This window comes from Entelurus aequoreus, linkage group LG08 (genome assembly GCF_033978785.1).
Source record: "Entelurus aequoreus isolate RoL-2023_Sb linkage group LG08, RoL_Eaeq_v1.1, whole genome shotgun sequence".
Classification (NCBI taxonomy): Eukaryota; Metazoa; Chordata; class Actinopteri; order Syngnathiformes; family Syngnathidae; genus Entelurus; species Entelurus aequoreus.
In genome coordinates, this window is record NC_084738.1 from 29,642,057 (window position 1) to 29,660,064 (window position 18,008).

The 18,008-nt window shown below is 40.1% G+C and overlaps 2 protein-coding genes across 5 annotated transcripts in view; one reads left to right on the top strand and one right to left on the bottom strand.

The window, feature by feature from the left end:
• Positions 1-232: 232 nt before the first annotated feature.
• The window catches only part of cpped1 (calcineurin-like phosphoesterase domain containing 1), a 120,109-nt gene continuing 102,333 nt past the window's right edge, over positions 233-18,008 (top strand). Inside the window, exon 1 of one of the 2 annotated variants that reach the window (XM_062056222.1) lies at positions 233-425. In XM_062056222.1, the coding sequence (XP_061912206.1) occupies positions 362-425 (64 nt within the window). In that variant the 5' untranslated portion in view covers positions 233-361. The remainder of the gene's footprint in view (positions 426-18,008) is intronic. The other variant, XM_062056223.1, reaches the window with a different exon arrangement.
• LOC133655762 (E3 SUMO-protein ligase ZBED1-like) lies at positions 14,013-17,188 on the bottom strand. Of its 3 annotated transcripts, none has more exons than XM_062056220.1 (4): positions 15,923-17,188; positions 15,527-15,661; positions 15,046-15,351; positions 14,013-14,969 (listed from the first exon to the last, which is right to left on the bottom strand). In XM_062056220.1, exons 1-4 carry the CDS (start codon positions 17,033-17,035, stop codon positions 14,847-14,849), a joined length of 1,677 nt encoding a protein of 558 aa, XP_061912204.1. In that variant the 5' UTR covers positions 17,036-17,188; the 3' UTR covers positions 14,013-14,846. The 3 variants fall into 3 exon arrangements, with proteins under 3 accessions (XP_061912204.1, XP_061912203.1, XP_061912205.1); XM_062056221.1 differs by having other exon boundaries at positions 14,015-15,351; positions 15,923-16,878; positions 16,963-17,110; XM_062056219.1 differs by having other exon boundaries at positions 14,014-15,351.

Consider the following 18,008-nt stretch of genomic DNA (forward strand, 5'->3'; position numbering starts at 1 on the left):
TTGTACTGTTTTTGTACTGTTTCTGTACTTTTTTTGATTATTTTTATTTATTGATTGTATATAAATGTTGCATATTATAAATAAAGGTTTATAAAATTAAAAAAAAGTTAATGTATCATTTTATCGATGCCTGGCGATTGACTCACACCCCCTGCGAAATTGACCCGTATAGCTCGGGATCACCGATTCGGGGGCCCCTCCTGGGAGAGACGTGCACAGAGCCAGACATTGTAATGGATCACCGATATGATCGTCACCGGGTTAGCTTTAGCAGCTTGAGCAACAACAACTGTGACAGGACAGGAGGCTGCCTGGCGGCGCAGTAGCTAGCGACACAGACGTGAAACAGTCTACGAACACTATGGCTCAAGCGGAGGATATATTTCTCAGGGCGAAGCATCGAACATTCCGTGGACTTACTGAAGGTAATGGCGTATTGTTAGCTGCTTTAAGCGCTGTTATGAAACTTGCAGGCTAGCTTTAGCGCTAAACCCATAACAAGTTGAAGCCAGAGTCTGTCCTAAACTACAGTGATAACATTTTAGTGGTTCAATATTGTTACTGTGTCATTTAAACCAGGCTAAATGGGTTAGTTTTGCTGGCTTTGATGGCTGATATAGTACTCTGTGTTGCTGTTTCAGTATGACTGTCTCTAGTTCTGCTTGTGTGTCAATGCTAGTTTCAACTGATACTTACAACTTTGCTGATTTGTTGACAACGTTATTTTCTGTTTTTCATGGTGGCACAGACCCAAAACCAAAACACATGCTGAAGAAATAAATGCCCCAAAACAACTGCATTAGATAAACACTTAAGTTTAATAAAGTTAACAAAAAAAAGTTAAAGTACCAATGATTGTCACACACACACTAGGTGTGGCGAAATTATTCTCTGCATTTGACCCATCACCCTTGATTACCCCCTGGGAGGTGAGGGGAGCAGTGAGCAGCAGCGGTGGCCGTTCCCGTGAATCCTTTTTGGTGATTTAACCCCCAATTCCAACCTTTGATGCTGAGTGTCAAGCAGGGAGGTAATAGGTCCCATTTTTATAGTCCTTGGTATGACTCGGCCGGGGTTTGAACTCACAACCAATGTTCCCTCTAATTTTCCATGTGTGTGAGCAAACGCACAAACACCCTGACCATTCAGTGGAATACAGACTGTGGTCATACCAGCAGCACATTTGTCTCAAACCTGACATAACAATTTAAAAGTCGTATTATTATAATCAAGTGACTAGTCAATTTCAAGAGATTATTTTCTAATATATGTGATTTGGCCCACTTAGATATTTTTTTTTAATCAGCTATGCACTATAGTATTTTATGCCTGGGTGGGGGTCCTGCTTTGGAAAGATTGTGTACCCCTTTCAGAAATCATATTTAGTTCCCCTTAAAACATTCACATGTTGCATGAGATGAAGTGTTTATTAACTTTCTGTCCGTAAAATAAATATTTTTATTAGCAATTATGTAGTCCTGTAACATCATTTCATGATTAATATCGAATAAATAACATTCTTAACAAATGACAGTAGAATGAGCACACTGATTGAGGAGTCATAGTAAAACAACCTGAAATTTACACTTTACGTGTAGTGTTGGAGTTGTCCAACTTTTTGTGTGGCCATAAACGCACCAGTGGCTAATTGCCATAGTGTATGTGTTGGTGCAGGTGAGAGAGAGAGCAAGCGTCTGCTGTTGATACAACAGATGACAAAGAGTTGCTTTTGGCTTGGTTTGTACGGTAGACAATGACTAGTTTTGCTAGATAAAAGTATTTTACACATTGTTTTGGTGTGGTTATGGCCGACAAACAATTTCGCTAAATAAAGGGACCGATGGAATTCCGGTCCTCCTTTAAGTGTCTCCACAGACGTTACAATAATTTAAGTGTTGACAAACATTGTTTTATCTATTGTGGCCGCCTTTTGTCACCTGTTACTCACAGTTGCATTGCAAAATCATACAAAACAAACGATTAGTTTATTTTGTTTAGAGTACGATTTGATTGTTTGCGCGGCATAGATTTGCTGTGCGCAGAGGACGCGTGAGCAGTGCGTAATAGCGCAGGTGCGCACATTAGAGGGAACGTTGCTCACAACCTACCGATCTCAGGGCGGACACTCTAACCACTAGGCCACTGAGTAGGTAATGCAGGGGTCGGCAAACCAAAATGTTGAAAGAGCCATATTCAGGGTTCTTACGGGTGCTTAGAAACCTTAAAAATGCTTTGATTTTAATGTTGTGTTTTCAAGGTTTGAAAAATGCTTGGATTATGGGTGAAGTGCTTGTAAATGCTTGGAAATGTCCGTCATATTTCTCTGCAGTCTGACTCAATAGGCTAATTATAATATGGAAAAAAATAAAATAAGTTTCCTTAAAAATGAAAGCTACACGCTTGATCTGTTGGCTTTGCACAAGTCCTTACATTAGGTTGTTGTCATGCCAGAGCCGTATATACTCTGTGTCGCCCCCAAGAGGACAGTGGTGCATCAGTCCATCATGCCGGGAGGTTGTCGTTTTAATGAACATGATGTATGCATGAATTACGATACAAACAAAAAAGTAAACAATAATAATTGTTATTTCTCTTAAGGAATGATGTATACATGAATGATGATGATACAAACAACCAAGTAAACAAAGTTTGCAAACACCAATGACATTGAATATTCTACAGTAACACTGCTTCATTACCCCATTCAGTTAATGATAACTGCTGGTTCAACGTTAGGCTTAGGTTTGAGCAGATTTTCCGTATTTTTCCTACAGACAGCATTTGGTGACCTCAAACCACAAGGCTATGGATTGATTCACACTGGTTTTATGCCTTTTGAAGGGTACTTGAAAAACTGAAAGATGTATCTGAAAGTCCTTTAAAAGTGCTTGAATTTGGCTATGGACAAAGATGTACGAAGCCTGCATATTGGATAAAAAATGCAAAAAACAAATCTGTCTGGAGCCGCAAAATATGAAAAGCCGTATATAAGTCTGACACATAGTCATTTTGATAGCCTACTATCAAAATGAATATGTGTCACAGGCTGAAGCAAATCTTTGTTGACAGAAATGTTGAAATGTAATATTTATTCTACACATTTTTACAACATTAGAAACCGTTAGTAACTCAGAGGCTACTCAGATGGTGGAGATAACTCCAGGAAATTACTGGCTTTTAATGGCCAAAGGTATAGATGTGTGTCCATCCATCCATTTTCTACTGCTTGTCCCTTTCGGGGTCGCGGCGGGTGCTGGAGCCTATCTCAGCTGCATTCCGCCGGAAGGCGGGGTACACCCTGGACAAGTCGCCACCTCATCACAAGGCCAACACAGATAGACAGACAACATTCACACTCACATTCACACACTAGGACCATTTTTTTAGTGTTGCCAATCAACCTATCCCCAGGTGCATGTCTTTGGAAGTGGGGAGAAGCCGGAGTACCCAGAGGGAACCCACGCAGTCACGGGGAGAACATGCAAACTCCACACAGAAAGATCCCGAGCCTAGGATCGAACCTAGGACCTTCGTATTGTGAGGTGTCCAAGTTAAAGAAAACGGCAGGCTGTCTTCTTTTAATAGATTCCTTACAATCTTCAGCAAGCTAGGTAATTTTTGCTGTGTTCTGGAACAACATGGCACACAAACAACTATCTGAAATGCAGCCAATATTACATACAGAGAATGTGTCGTGAGACATGCAAAACTAAATTATATACAAAGAGGACAAAAGTAAAGGATATTAAATGATCCCAAATATACCTACAAATGAGGAATAATGATGTAATATGTACATACAGCGAGCCTAAATAGCATGTTAGCATTGATTAGCTTGCAGTCATGCACTGACCAAACATGCCTGATTAGCATTTCAACAAATCAAACACATCAACAAAGCGCACCTTTGTGCATTCACGCACAGTTTAAAATGTTTGGTGAACAAAATGAGACAAAGAAGGAGTGGAAGATTTTACATGTAAACAAACTGTTGCGTCACAGTCCACACTATGGGGAGTTCAAGAACCACCGAAATTAGTAGGACAAAACGAAGTTCACCAAATACTCTCATCAGTGAAGCATACACACAAACATATTAAACAGTGGGCTTTCTAACAATTGGGAATGTTTGTGTCATGATTGTCCTCAAACAAAAAACATACTAAAAACAAACAAAAACATTTCCCCCGTCTTTTTCCATTTTCAATTATTTTTTAGAAATGCTCCAGTGAGCCTCTAGGGCGGCACTAAAGAGCTGCATGCGCGCGGGTTGCTGACCCCCGGTTTAATGGAACACAACTGAATTTAAAGATTAAGATTAAAGATTAAAGTACCAATGATTGTCACACACACTAGATGTGGTGCAATTTGTCCTCTGCATTTGTCCCATCCCCTTGGGGAACAGTGGGCAGCAGCGGCGCCGCGCCCGGGAATCATTTTGGTGATTTAACCCCCAACTCCAACCCTTTGTTGCTGAGTGCCAAGCAGGGAGGTTATGGGTCCCATTTGTATAGTCTTTGGTATGACTCGGCTGGGATTTGAACTCAAACCTACCGATCTCAGAGCGGACACTCTAACAGCCAGGCGATCATGCCACACTTAAAGGATATCCCTCTTTAAATTTCACAGTTTTGTATACAGGAGTGCTGTGCGATATTGACAACATTATAAATCCCGGTGTATATATGAAATATAGTCTATCCATTCAGCCATCCATTTTCTTCTCCTTATCTGAAGTTGGCTCGTGGGGGCAGCAGCCTAAGCAAAGAAACTCTCTCCTCCGTCTCTTCATCCAGCTCCTGTTGGGGGGATCCCAAGGTGTTCCCAGGCTAGCTGGGAGACATATTTAGACATATTTTCTTCAAATTGTCCTTGGTCTGTTCCGTGGCCTCCTAACAATCGGATGGGCCTTAAACACCTCCCCAGGGAGGCTTCGGTGTGGGGGGCAACCCAACCAGATGCACGAACCTCCTCAGCATCTCACCCTATCTCTAAGTGAGAGCCCCACCACCCAATGGAGGAAACTAATTTTGGCCGCTTGTACCAATGGTTCTGTCCTTTTTATCACAACCCATAACTCACAACCATAGGTGAAGAGAGGAACGAAGACAAAATAAATTGAGAGCTTTGCCTTCCGGCTCAGCCCCTTCTTCACCACGACGGACCGATACAGGGCAGTGTTTCCCATAAACTGCCAAGATACCTGTGGCGGTGGGGGCGTGGCTATGGGCGTGGTCACCATGACATCATCGAGTAATTTGCATAATTTACTACAATGATTTGATTTTCTCTAAAAAGGCTCAAAAAATGTATACTTACTAATAAATAATAACCGTTTTGTGTTAAACGTCCATCCATCCATTTTACAATATAATTACAACACTTTATGTACATATTTATATACAGATTTGAACAATAAGTTATTCACTGAAATATATTTATTAATTGTGGTTCTTACAAAAAAAAATTTTTTTTTATTTAATTTTTTTTTTTTTTTTTTTTTTAAATTTGGGGCGGACGTATTTCTTTCGTGGCGGGCCGCCACACATAAATGAATGTGTGGGAAACCCTGCAGGGTTCACATCACTGATCCGCCTGTCGTACATTAGGGTTGTCCAAAATAATGAATTAGCTTCTGTTATTAAACAAAAAACAATTGCACTATTATCATGTAAAAATGCAAATTAATCATCTAATTTATTTTGACCGTACATGCTCCTTTACCTTAAATGCGTACGTCATTGCAAAAACTGTTGTGTGGCAAAATTCACTTCAAAATAAACCCTGACGGGACTTCAGATGAAACTGTTAGCAGGTTTTGAGCAAATACAGTACATGTAGTGCATTCAAGTAAAACATTTTAAAAATGACATTCTGTCAATAAAATTGCATTTATGCCCAAATATTGGACTTTACAAATAAAAAGTTAGTTTTAATTATGCGAGCGAGCAATAATTGTTTTTTATTCTGATTAAAAAAACAAAAACATCCAAGAGCACTAACACATGCAATAAGTGCCAATATCACTTATCATTTCTCCTCCTATTCATAAAACAAATGTTTTACCTATAAAAAGGACAAGAAAATTAAAAAACTATTAAAACAATATATATATATTGTTAATGTTATTACCAGCCTTTTTTTAAAAAAAATAACAACACGCAAAGACTACATTTACACTGCAGGCCAAAGTGGCCTAAATCGGATTTTTTGGAAATCTGTTTTTTTCCAGCTGACTAGGCTCCAGCACCCCCTGCATCCCCCTAGAGGGACAAGCGGGTGAAAACGGATGAATGGATGTTTACACTGCAAGTCTAAGGCTGCAGGTAACGATTATTTTTCTATCGATTAATCTATAGATTATGTTTTTCGATTAATCGGTTAATCTATATATTATTTTTTTCGATTAATCTATAGATTATTTTTCCTTTTACCGATTATTTTTTTATTCAAAATGAAGATGAAAAAATAAATGTAGGCCCGTTTTTTCAAAAGGCATGGCTTTTATTTACAAAAAAAAAGAAGTATGGCCACTCAGTCAACATTGACAACAACATGACTAAATATTCTGTAACAATGTAAACATTTAAAACTTTTAACATTTAACAAAATTAAAAGTAGCTTATTTGCTTTTTAATGTGCAAATATAAAAGTCAACATCCAGTGCAAATCTTAATATTTTGCAATAGTATAAGCATTTCAAAAGTAAAAGTATTGCTTATTTTGATTTAAAATGTGCAAAAATAAAGATAAACATCCAATACAAAAAAGTGCTAAACGAAATATTCTGTAACAACAGTGTAAACATTTCAACAAAAGTGAAAGTATTGCTTATTTGCTAAAATGTGCAAAAATAAAGATCAACATCCAATACAAAAAAGTGCCAATCTAAATATTCTGGAGCACTGTAAACGTTAAGTATTGCTTTTAAAATGTGCAAAATAAACATCCAGTCCAACACAGTACACAATAACCAATGCTACTCATTCCAGTGAGTGACTAACAGTGTGTGCTGCCTGATGCTCACCTGCTAAACACCTATCTGCTCCACGCTGAAGCGCTGACTACATGCGCTCTGAATACGCACTGCTGATTGGATGATAATGCTTTCTGTGTACCAATCAGATGGTTGTGTGGGTGGGACAATGCTGCGTGCTGAGACAGAGGCAGACGGAGCAAAGCAGCTTGTTAACACTTTAGCAGCTAAAGTTAGCTTTAGCTTAGAAACTCGTTCGGGACACCCCCGTACCGAACCGAAAGCCCCGTACCGCAACGGTTCAATACAAAACACGTACCGTTACACCCCTAGCAGATACAAATGACACATTCATGTTTTTGTGTAATGATGACAACGTATGCTCGCGCGGACGATTGACTAGTTGATGGTTTTCTTTTCAAATGTTCTTTCATAGCCGTTGTGCTGCTATGATAGGCCATTTCCGCTCGACACATTGTGCATACAACAACATTATTAGGCCGGTTATTGAAATACTCCCACACTTTTGACCACTTTTGGCATGCTTTTCCCCCCTCGCTCGCATCGTCTGCTTTGCGCTTCGCCATGACGGTAGTGTGACGTAAATATGCGAAGCGTCGACGCACAAAAACGGCGTCGACTTATTTACGTAACCGATGACGTCGACCATGTCGACGCGTCGTTTCAGCCAAATTTAATTTTTATCAGACTCCAGTGTAAACACGCACAGGCACCAACGTGGCCCCATTTTGGCCTCGATGTCACTTGCATGCGCACTTCGACAAATTGAAAACAAAAGGAATTTGACCGGGAGGAAGTCACTATTACTACAAAATAAAATAAAAGTCCCATCACCTTAAAGTGATATAATGTATACATGGATGTATATAGTGTAATATATTTGGGAGAGTTGTAATCCATTTATGGCTGTTCGGTAGAGGAGACAGAGACATCAGCGAGGATCTACGGGAGCTTCATTTTTCAACTCGCATGTAAGCAAATGCGCCACAGCATCAATTTCGGTATTTCAACAATCGCTTTTCTTCGGAATCAAAATATACACTACCGTTCAAAATTTTGGGGTCACATTGAAATGTCCTTATTTTTTAAGGAAAAGCACTGTACTTTTCAATGAAGATAACTTTAAACTATCTTAACTTTAAAGAAATACACTCTATACATTGCTAATGTGGTAAATGACTATTATAGCTGCAAATGTCTGGTTTTTGGTGCAATATCTACATAGGTGTATAGAGGCCCATTTCCAGCAACTATCACTCCAGTGTTCTAATGGTACAATGTGTTTGCTCATTGGCTCAGAAGGCTAATTGATGATTAGAAAACCCTTGTGCAACCATGTTCACACATCTGAAAACAGTTTAGCTCGTTACAGAAGCTACACAACTGACCTTCCTTTGAGCAGATTGAGTTTCTGGAGCATCACATTTGTGGGGTCAATTAAACGCTCACAATGGCCAGAAAAAGCGAACTTTCATCTGAAACTCGACAGTCTATTCTTGTTCTTAGAAATGAAGGCTATTCCACAAAATTGTTTGGGTGACCCCAAACTTTTGAACGGTAGTGTATATTCATATATTACATATAGCCTATTATTTGTGCACCATTGACAAGTGATGCACCGAAAATTTGGTCGTCTCAAATAAACTTTGCTCACCGAAACCGGATATTGCGATGAAATATCAATTTCTGCTGGCGACTGCATCTTTTCAGTGCACACGAATGACGTATCTCACCCAAAGCTGACGAAAAAGTCACATTCAGGTCACATTCAGGTTGCATTACATCAGATTCAAATCGGATTCAGGACTACCTAATCAGATGGCAAAAGATCAGATTTGAAGCATTTTGGAGCGTTTAGACTAGCAAAAAAAATCAGATCTGTGTCACTTGAGGGCAAAAACAACCAGATTTGGTGTGCAGTGTAAATGGGGCCAAAGAGTAACTTGGGGGAACTGCACTTGTTTTGGGATTTTACCTATCGTTCACAATCATAATGAAAGACATGACAATGGATGTTTAATTTTTTAATGCACCTTAAATAATAAATATGATCAAAAGTCCACTTACAATGGAGCCTATGGGAGCCACTCTTTTCTGCCTATAAAGCCCTTAAAGGGGAACTGCACTTTTTTTGGAATTTTGCTGATCGTTCACAATCATTATGACGTGATCACTCCTGTGTGTCCCTATGGTTACATCATCGAGTGGTCTGCTGCATCCTCTCTTACTTGCTCCCTGTAAGTTTATTGTAGATCATCATTTTGCTTGATGATATATTGATTTACAAATTATTGCCAATGTATGATATTAATGCCATTATTTTTGTTTTTAGACCAAATTAACCACTGATATAATAATTACACATAATAATAATGCAAGTACACCCTTTACAATGCAGTTAGCTTTTAGTTCTCGTATCTTTTATCATTGAAATTGGAATGCAAACTTAAATATCCAAGTTGAATAAAGCAAACAATAATAATAAAAAAAAACTGGAATGGACTCTGTCTCAGACTTTTGCACTTAAAGGCCTACTGAAATGATTTTTTTTTATTCAAACGGGGATAGCAGATCCATTCTATGTGTCATACTTGATCATTTCGCGATATTGCCATATTTTTGCTGAAAGGATTTAGTAGAGAACATCGACGATAAAGTTCGCAACTTTTAGTCGCTGATAAAAAAAAGCCTTGCCTGTACCGGAAGTAGCGTGACGTTGTAGGTTGAAGGACTCCTCACATTTCCCCATCGTTTACTTCAGCAGCGAGAGCGATTCGGACAGAGAAAGTGACGATTACCCCATTAATTTGAGCGAGGATGAAAGATTCGTGGATGAGGAACTTGAGAGTGAAGGACTAGAGTGCAGTTCAGGACGTATCTTTTTTCGCTCTGACCGTAACTTAGTGTGGAATCCAATGAGCCATTGTACCTTTCTCCTTTTTCTATTGTGGATCACGGATTTGTATTTTAAACCACCTCGGATACTATATCCTCTTGAAAATGAAAGTCGAGAACACGAAATGGACATTCACAGTGACTTTTATCTCCACGACAATACATCGGTGAAGCACTTTAGCTACGGAGCTAACGTGATAGCATCGGGCTTAAATGCAGATAGAAACAAAAGAAAAAAGCCCCTGACTGGAAGGATAGATAGAAGATCAACAACACTACTATCAGGAGACACCGAACCAAAAACTGGACCTGTAACCACACGGTTAATGCTGTGCCGCCTGTCGAAGCCTAGCAATGCTGTTGCTAACGACGCCATTGAAGCTAACTTAGCTACGGGACCTCGTCAGAGCTATGATAAAAACATTAGCGCTCCACCTACGCCAGCCCTCATCTGCTCATCAACACCCGTGCTTACCTGCGTTCCAGCGATCGACGGCGCGACGAAGGACTTCACCCGATCATCGATGCAGTCGGCGGCTAGCGTCGGATAGCGCGTCTGCTATCCAACTCAAAGTCCTCCTGGTTGTGTTGCTGCAGCCAGCCGCTTATACACCGATCCCACCTACAGCTTTCTTCTTTGCTGTCTCCATTGTTCATTAAACAAATTGCAAAAGATTCACCAACACAGATGTCCAGAATACTGTGGAATTTTGCGATGAAAACAGAGCTGTTTGTATTGTGATACAATGTGTCCGAATACTTCCGCTTCATCCATCGACGTCACACGCAAACGTCATCATACATAGACGTCTTCAACCTGAAGTTTTCCGGGAAATTTAAAATTGCACTTTATAAGTTAACCCGGCCGTATTGGCATGTGTTGCAATGTTAAGATTTCATCATTGATATATAAACTATCAGACTGCGTGGTCGGTAGTAGTGGGTTTCAGTAGGCCTTTAAATAAAAATCTTAACAAACAGCCAAAAATTAGGCTCTGTCTGTTAAGGAAGAGAGAAACACTCAAATGTATAAATATAGAAACCCAAAACAATAAATAAAGTTGCATTTCAAAATTGAACATTTACCCTGAAGTAGAGTTGAACATACCTTACCTGACCTAAACTGTTATGACCTTTTGTAAACAATAAGTGCAAAGTAACAATATAAACACTACAGTACAACCAGATGTAGTAACAGGTCATTTGCACAAAAATAACTTCGGTCTGGCAGATTTAGAGCGAGAACACCAACATGTTCACCTTGAGTGGCTTTAGGCAGGATCTCTCTGGAGTAGCAATGTTACCAGCTGTGCTAAATAGTCTCTCCAAGCTAGTGCTTGTTGCACATATGCACATGAAATGTTGTGCCAATTTGGCCATCAAAGGGTATCTTCTTTGAATGTCACACCACCATGTTAAAAGGGATCTGCACTTTTTTTGGAATTTTGCCTATCGTTCACAATCGTTATGAAAGACATGACAACGGATGTTTGTGTTTTTTGTTTGCATTCTAAATATGAAATAAATGCGATCAAAAGTCCGCTTACAATGAAGCCTAAGGGAGCCGCACAAGTCTGCCTACAAAGCAGTTAAAAAACATCCAAACACCTCCATTGAGGTTTTATATACAGGATGTAAGCATATGTAAAGTAGTGACGGGAACGTTTATAATAACATTTAATATTTACGTATTTTGATCATTTTAAGCAGGGGTCCCCAAACTTTTTGACTCCGGGGCCGCCTTCTTCTTCTTTCGTGTATCGTCTTCATATGTCCATCTTCGTGTCGTGTAGCCACTCCCTCGTCTCAGGTCCCACTTGGAAGAGGCCCTCCTCTGAACGTGGTCTATGCCGGGGACAGGTGGTGATGATGTGGTCGGCAATCTGCTCAGGCTCCCCGCACTCACACGCTGCACTCCGGGGCCGCATTGGGGTAAAACAATTTGGCTGGGGGCCACGCTATATATATATATATATATATATATATATATATATATATATATATATATATATATATATATATATATATATATATATATATATATGTATATATATATATATATTAGGGCTGCAACTAACGATTAATTTGATAATCGATTAATCTGTCGATTATTACTTCGATTAATCGATTAATAATCGGATAAAAGAGACAAACTACATTTCTATCCTTTCCAGTATTTTATTGAAAAAAAACAGCATACTGGCACCATGTTGTGGACATTGGGGGTGCAGCATACACCAACAATAACACAGAAATGTAACTCATCAGAACTGAATCAGATATTGTACACGTTTCTGTTGTGAATAATAAAGGATTCATTTTAGGCTGCCTCTGAATAATAGCATGAAATATTCCAGCACCTTCATAACGTTTAGTTATACTAAAGCGTCAAATCTAAATATATTTATATAGCTGTATCGGCCCGGCTACATTGATCCATTATGAAACCAACCTGAGATATTTCTGTCCGTTACGTTTATTTCCAAATTGGTAACCGTGCGTTTTCTCTCTCAAAACGGAGTCAAATGTGCCGAAGACACATTATCAGCCCCGCATTGCAACAAAGGCATAACGTTAAAGTTACTTACAAAAAAGCTGAACTCATGAATGCTGGTTGCCACTATGGACTTAAAAAGTTACGTACTGTGAGTTCTTCCCTTCATCCGTGGCTACAACATGTTTTTTCTTCAGGTGCTCCAGAAGCAATGTTGTACTTCCGTGCCATTTTGCAGGAAACGGTCTTCTTTGAAGTCTTTAAAGTGAAGTGTTCCCACACTTTTGACGACTTAGGTCGTACACTTTTCTCCATTGAAGCAATAACCTCAAGATGTTTCTCCGCTAAACTATCGGTAGTGTTTTCCTGCACCATTTTTCGAATTTTTCCAGCAAAGGAGACGCCGTCGTCACGTGAGCTGCACATGACACATCATTGGCTAGCTTACGCCACCTCATGAGACGTAGCCTCACCGCCGCCCTGGCGCTGTTTTGTACTGTTTTTGTACTTATTTTGATTATTGTTTCTCAGCTGTTTGTAAATGTTGCAGTTTATAAATAAAGGTTTATAAAACAAAAAAAAACAACAACAAAAAAAAACAAAAAAACAAAACAAAACAAAAAAAGCCTCCGCGCATGCGCATAGCATAGTTCCAACGAATCGATGACTAAATTAATCGCCAACTATTTTGGTAATCGATTTAATCGATTAGTTGTTGCAGCCCTAATATATATATATATATATATATATATATATATATATATATATATATATACAGTATATATATTGACTTAAAGAGCGCACTTGCTGCATGTCACGTTATCGATGGTAAAATGCATTTTTAGACAACATGATTTGCCTGAGTGGCTAGGAGACGGTAGAAAATGGACTAGTAGGGACAAATTAAAAAAATAAAATAAAAAATGAAAATAAAAAAAATAAAAAATTTTTAACTTGGGACTTCCCGCAGGCCAGATTTTGGACGCTGGGGGGCCGTATCCGGCCCGCGGGCCGTAGTTTGGGGACCCCTGATTTTAAGCATACGCGGCGCATTCATTTTCAAAAATGTATCACGTTTGCTTTTTGTTTCACAACAACATCACTGATTATCACTCACTGCAGAGCCAACAAACATAGTAAAACATCAGTAACTGTGCTAGGTCTGCTGTCATTAGTATGCTGACTGCTGGGATGTTCATATAGTTCCATTTAGATGAAGAATGGCTCATAATCCTCAGGAAGAAACGGGGTGGGGAGTAGGGATGCAAATTATCGATTATTTCATTAATTGATAGTTGATAACCTTATCGATCGATCATCGATTAGTTGATAAAGCGGCGTTTTCCCCCCATCTGAGATTTCCCCTCAATAAGGTACAAAATCAAAATCAAAATTTTGCTGGTATAAAATACAAAGGACATTGTATTCCCTAATCAAATGTTTATTTGATACAAAAGTAAGTCATCTTTGTAACATGAGGAATATAATATAAAGTGCACTTTAGTCTTGTCACACATGCAAGACTTGGTAGTGGCAGCAGCCATAATAGCTAGCTTTATTTTATATAATCCCTCTTGAACTGGGAAAGGTGCCTAATGCCTATCTGTCAACTTGAAAAAATACAAGGAAGACATCCCTGAAAATTGTAACAGCAGGCAGCAAATAAGTAAGCCTGTTGGCTGTTGCAGTCTGCTGCAGAACTTCACCTTTGGACTCAGGTGAGGCTGACAAGAACTGAAGTGAAAAAACATGTCACTCACTCACTACTGTAAAGACAAGAAAAATAAAGTAACATCAAGTGCACAACATGCACAATGCACATCTTAGTCTGTCTCACAAACTATTAGAAGGCTAGCAGCCTGCAAGCTGCAACATTAATTGAATCCCTCTTGAACTGGGAAAAGTGCCTATATGACAGTCAACTTGAAAAAATATAAGGCAGACATCCCTGAAATTGTAAGTAACAGCAAAATAAGTAAACCTAAGCCTGCTGCAGAAGAACAGTCATTGATTCAACTTAACATTTGGGCTCAAGTGAGGCTGACAGAAGAACTGAATGAAAAACATGTCACTGCATAAAATAAAATAAAGTGCATGCACTATGCCCATCTTAGTTTGTCTCTCACAAACTATTAGTGTAAACATTAATGTAATAATCAGTCAGCTTGAAACAGGCTGACAACAACTTCAAGTAAACATTCCTGAAAGACAATGGTGATCGTGATAGTAAAATATTAAGCAAGCCAAGTTTAGCCAACCCTGGCTACAACAATCAACTTAATATTTAGATCATCAGGCAGGTGGACAATTGAAATTTTAACAAAGGGAAAAGTCACATTTTAGAGAAGGCTCTCTGCCTCATACATGTAACATGGCCCATGGGTACAATTGCTTATTCATTTTTATTCAAGTATATGAGCATGTCTACATGCTCAGGTGTGAGCCGTGAGCGCAGCTTGGTTACAGTAAGGCCACATGCTGAGAACACGCGTTCAGAAGGCACTGATGTAGCAGGGATACACATGTATCGTTTTGCCACTTTTGCCAACCTCGGATACCTTGCTTCATTTTTTCCCCACCAATCTGTGGGATCAGAATCAAGGTTTGGCACAGCATCCTTCAGAAAACTGTCCAGCTCTCTCTCCACATCATTAGTGACCTGGTTGGTGTAGTAGGCACCCAGGAGTTGAACCATAGCAGATGTGTGTCTCTGTGGTGCAGCTTCCTGGACAGGCACGTCTGGCTGAGCCCCCTCCTCCTCCTCTCCAGTGGTACTGGCAGAGGCAGAGCTTGCTCCATCTGCTGTTGTGGATGTGGAGCTCACATCTTCTGCTTGAGCCAGTTCAAGCAGTTTGGCATTTGCTGAAATCCTCCTGGCTGGGCTGAGAAATGACAGGTGCTTGTGCCGAGGGTCCACCATCGTTGCTATCATTGGGGTTGATGTTAGGAAGTCATCAGATGCAATCTGTGTCAAATAAAAACAAATAAATAATATAACTTCAATTATTAATATAATAAGCAAGCAGTGCCACCTAACCTTACATGGGCAATGCATATTTTGTACAATGCTATGTATGTTTTGTATAGGTTATTTATTAGATGCTGCAATAATAATATTAATAATAGACATTAGCTGTTACCTTCATCCGTCTGCTCAGTGAAGCAGCCACTTTAGATTTGAATTCTGCCACTTTGCCTGAGTCTCCCTCGACTCTCTTCTTGAGGTGCACGTCGATTAAACCGAAGCTGATGGGATACGTGTTGGATATGGACACCTGAAGAAAAAAATATATATTAGTTGAGTTTAGTTCCTTTGTATAGAAAAGTTTCATAACAGTACAGATTCACAGGTTAGGTAAATAGGTACAAGGTCAACTAAAAGAAAGCTTACGTTTTCTTTCCCCCTCTTTTTTTTTACTCATAATATATGACATTGGAAATATATTACACAGAGAACAGTGATATGCATAAAGTAGCATTCAAATTCAAATGACAAAATCGTGCAAGGGGGGGGGGGGGGTAAAGTAATACTCTACCTCAGTCTCTGTAGACATCACGGTAGTTGCTGTCTTCAGAGCGACTAGAACAGGGCCCATTTCCTCCATGATTTTCCAGTGGTCGTCTCTGATCTCAAGTGTCCGAGCATCAGACAGCTTGGTGAACGTGCGGTCTGATAGTACGGCGCACACCGCCCACCGCTGCTCCACCAGTCTCGCAAACATGTCACAGACTGAATTCCACCTCGTTTTGCAGGATTGAATGAGCTGGTGGCGTTCCAAGCCCATTTGGCCTTGCTTGGTTTCCAGCGCTTTGGTGGCTTTAGTGCTGTGCTTAAAGTGTTTGACCAATCTTCCTGCAGCTGCGATGACTTGGTGCAGGGTCCCAGCGAAACCATCGTTGATGGCCAGTTGTAGGGTATGGGTGTAGCATGGAACAGAGGCCCAGTCGACTCGAGGTTGGCTGTTTGCTAAGACGATGTTACTCGCGTTGTCGTGAACACAGGCTATCACTCGCCCGGTCAGCCCCCATGCATGCACAATTTCATTCAGCCGTTCTGCTAAATTATCAGCCGTATGGCTCATCGGCATACTCTCTGTGGCTAGGACTGCCGACCTCATCAGCCAGTCCTCCATGTAGTGGCAAGTGACGGTGATATAGCTCTCTGTTGTATTTGACGTCCAACAGTCAGTGGTTATTGCTACATGCGTGTTGGCCAGTCGTGCTTTCAGCTCGGCTTTCTTTCTTTTGTAGCGAGCCTCTATGCGGGTTGTTATTGTTTCTCGAGAAGGGATTTGGTAGTCTGGCTCACAATAGTTCATCAACTCACGAAACCCCTTGCCATCCACAATGCTTATAGGCAGCATATCCTTTTCAACCATGTTGCAAATCCTCTGGGTGATGCCCTCTGCCCGTGCGTCATCACACACCGCTTTTCTTTTGGAAAACGCTTCGGCGACGGAGGGCTGGCCTGGCCGTGCTCCGCCTCCACTCTCTCCTCCAAGCACAGCGGCATGTAAACTTTTTAGGTGGTAATTTAACGAACTGGTTGAATTGTTGTACTTCAAAACAGCCTTACATATTTTGCACGTTGCATCGTCCTCTTTTAGGGTGAAATGTTCCCACACAGCACTTCTCTTGCGTCGCTTCATGTTTGTTTTTCTTCTCTCGCATGTGGACTCTCATGTGTACAGCGGACATGTAGGGCTGGTCACGTGATGGTGTTGCTGCTTGGAAAAAGTACAATAAGCAACAACTCCCTCGTGTGGACTAGCGAGGTATAAACTCAGCATTACCTTCACACAGAAAACCACCGCACCGACCGTGACAGAACGGAATTGTCAATTAATTGAAATCGTTAATTTTAATCGGGTAATTTCTTAACGGCAATTAATCGAAAATCGATTAATTGTTAACATCCCTAGTGGGGAGGCGAGACGACGAAGCCGTCTTGTTGTGTCGTCCTCGTCAGTTTCGGGTCCTAAATGGCTGTGTAAGTGTACCAACTTGGAATACCTACTCAGACTTATTCTGTGCTGGTGAGATGCATGATTTATGATCAAGAATAAACTTTCAGGGAGCAAGTAAGTGAGGATTCAGCAGATCACTTGATGATGGAAACAGGGACACACAGAAGAGATCACAGCGCCGCTATAAATAGTTTGTCTGCGTTAGCGCTTATATTAACAATATCACTAATACTTGGTTAATATTCAAGTCACGGAATGTAAATGGAGTATTGGTGGCGCTTTTTGAATGGTTATTTATCAAATTTTATGGGCGGAATAGTGGAGCTCCCACTAGCTCTGCTGTAATCAAACTTTTATTTACGTTTATTTAATATTTTGAATCCATTGAAAAAAATCCATCCGTCATGTCTTTCATAATGATTGTGAACTATAGGCAAAATGCCCCCAAAAGGGCAGTTCCCCTTTAAAGGATCAAAAGATACATTAAGCGTATCTTGGTCAGCTCTGCATGAATCTGCTCTTGTTTCGGAACTGCAGCTGGTGACTTTCAAGTGATTTGGTGAGATCTTCTTTTCTGAATAAGGTCACTTAGCCTCTTCTTTTTTGTGCATGCAGGAGGTTCATCGTCATTTTGTCTAGTAAAAGAAGCGGTGCT

Coding starts and splice junctions, on each gene's coding strand:
- LOC133655762 (XM_062056219.1), bottom strand. CDS start 17,035: ATGAAGCGACGCAAGAGAAGTGCTGTGTGGGAACATTTCACCCTAAAA. Junction 15,662..15,922: donor TGATGTCTACAGAGACTGAG/GTAGAGTATTAC, acceptor TTTTTTCTTCAG/GTGTCCATATCCAACACGTA. Junction 15,352..15,526: donor CACTGAGCAGACGGATGAAG/GTAACAGCTAAT, acceptor TATTTGACACAG/ATTGCATCTGATGACTTCCT.